At 67.5% G+C, this 1,713-nt stretch overlaps 1 protein-coding gene across 1 annotated transcript in view; it reads right to left on the bottom strand.

Moving 5' to 3' along the window:
* Positions 1-1,713, bottom strand: part of LOC109531963 (max-binding protein MNT-like) — a gene marked incomplete at its 5' end in the record, with an annotated part of 7,132 nt that overhangs the window by 4,454 nt on the left and 965 nt on the right. The window contains 4 exons of the mRNA XM_019896501.1: positions 599-815; positions 847-915; positions 1,015-1,207; positions 1,564-1,675. Of these exons, the coding sequence (XP_019752060.1) occupies positions 599-815; positions 847-915; positions 1,015-1,207; positions 1,564-1,675 (591 nt within the window). The remainder of the gene's footprint in view (positions 1-598; positions 816-846; positions 916-1,014; positions 1,208-1,563; positions 1,676-1,713) is intronic.

Below are 1,713 nucleotides of genomic sequence, written 5' to 3' on the forward strand. Positions count from 1 at the left end.
TGGACCCCGCGGGCTGCTCGCTCGCAAATCTAGCTGGCTCGCTCCTCGGCGGGCCGGAGCGGGCCGGGCTCGTCCAAAGCGTTCGGGCGACAAGATGGCGATGAGGCACTCCGAACTCAAAACAATCTTTGAGGCGTCCCACGCCACGCCCACTCGCCATCCGGCCCCGCCCTTTACTACGGCTTCCTCCAAAACGCGGCGCACCGCACGTGCTCTCGCGCGCCACCCGAGTCCGCCGTCAACCGCCGGAAGCTCCTCCGCCGAGTCCCTCGGGCGTCCTTCGCGCGCACCGAAGCCGTCGAAACGTGAGCCGGCCCAAGGCGCGTCACTGCGCGCGCGACGGAGTCGGCGCGACGCGCTCCCGTCCGCGCGGAGGGATTTCCGCCTTTTGACGAAGACCTCGCGTCCGCGGCGCGTGACGGCCGCCCAATCCGCGACGAGAACAACAAGCGTGCAACCGGGCCACATGGGCGCCCGCCCCGCCCGCAGCCGAGCGCGCGCGCTCCCTCTACTTGCGTGGCTCGCGCGTGACCTGCGAGCCCCCGCCCACAACAGGCGGTCGGTCGAAGCGTGGAGCGGGCGGGGCTAAAGGACGAGCCGTCGGCGAGGCTTCCGTCTTCTCGGGAAGGAGAAGTCGGCGGGCTGCGACACCGACACCCCCTGCGGGTACAGGGCGGGCAGCGCCCCCAGCCGCGCCACCGGGTGCACCGTGATGTGGCCGATGGGGGCGGGGCCGGGCGAGGGGGCGATGTGCGGGAGGTGCTTGTGATTGGCGTGGCTGACCGCCTGGATGACGGAAGGGTGCGACGCGGCCGAGGGGTGGGGAAGGGCGGCGCGGGTGATGACGCTGGGCGGCGGCGGGGCCCGAGGGGGAGACGTCCTTGTCGCCGTCCTGCTCCACGTTGTCTTCGCCTTCTGTCGGCGAAAGAAAGAAAGCGGCGAGTCAGCCGGCGAGTCAGCTGGCAAGCGAGCGTCAGCTGGCAAGCGAGCGTCAGCCAGCGTCACGCCACCCACCCGAAGCGGTGGAGGTGGACGCCTGGTCGTCTTCGGGCTGGACGCTTTGCCGGATGAGGCGTTCGATCTCCAGCGCGTCCATCCGCTGACTCAGCTCCTTCTTCAGCTCGGCCAAACGCTGCTGGGTGGCGATCTTCTCCCGGGCCAGCCGCTCCATCTCGTGCTCGTACTCCTTCTCCTTGCGCTTCAGCGTCTGCCCCGCCCGCCCGCCCGCCCGCACAAAAAAAACAACCAAAACAAAGGTTACACGCGCCGCTTTCGGCCGATCTGAAACTCGACCTCCATTTTTGGTGTCATTTCGACTTTCTCAACACTGTCCGACTTTTCACGAGAAAACAATTTGGGGATCCCCTGCGACGGGAAGTGAGCTCATCGGCAATGATGTCATCCCACATCACCGCCGCGCCACCCTTCCCCCGAAAGGAGTCTCCCGACTGCTCGGAGCGAGTCACGTGACCGGAGAGCGCGCGGCAGCTGTTGCCACGGCGACGGGCCCGGAGAGCACGAGGGAGGCGGCGGCGGGCCGGCGCAAAGACGCGCGCGCGATACCTGGATGTAGCGCAAGGCGCTGCGCAGGACGCTGAGGTTGGACGTCTTCTTGTCGTCCACGTTGGGGACGTTCTTCTTCAGCGTCTCGAAACATTCCTTCAGGTGAGCGCGCCTGACCAAAACCAACAGCAAAACGTCACACTCGCGGGG

Source organism: Hippocampus comes, unplaced genomic scaffold, assembly GCF_001891065.2.
Source record: "Hippocampus comes isolate QL1 unplaced genomic scaffold, H_comes_QL1_v1.1 scaffold22, whole genome shotgun sequence".
NCBI lineage: Eukaryota > Metazoa > Chordata > Actinopteri > Syngnathiformes > Syngnathidae > Hippocampus > Hippocampus comes.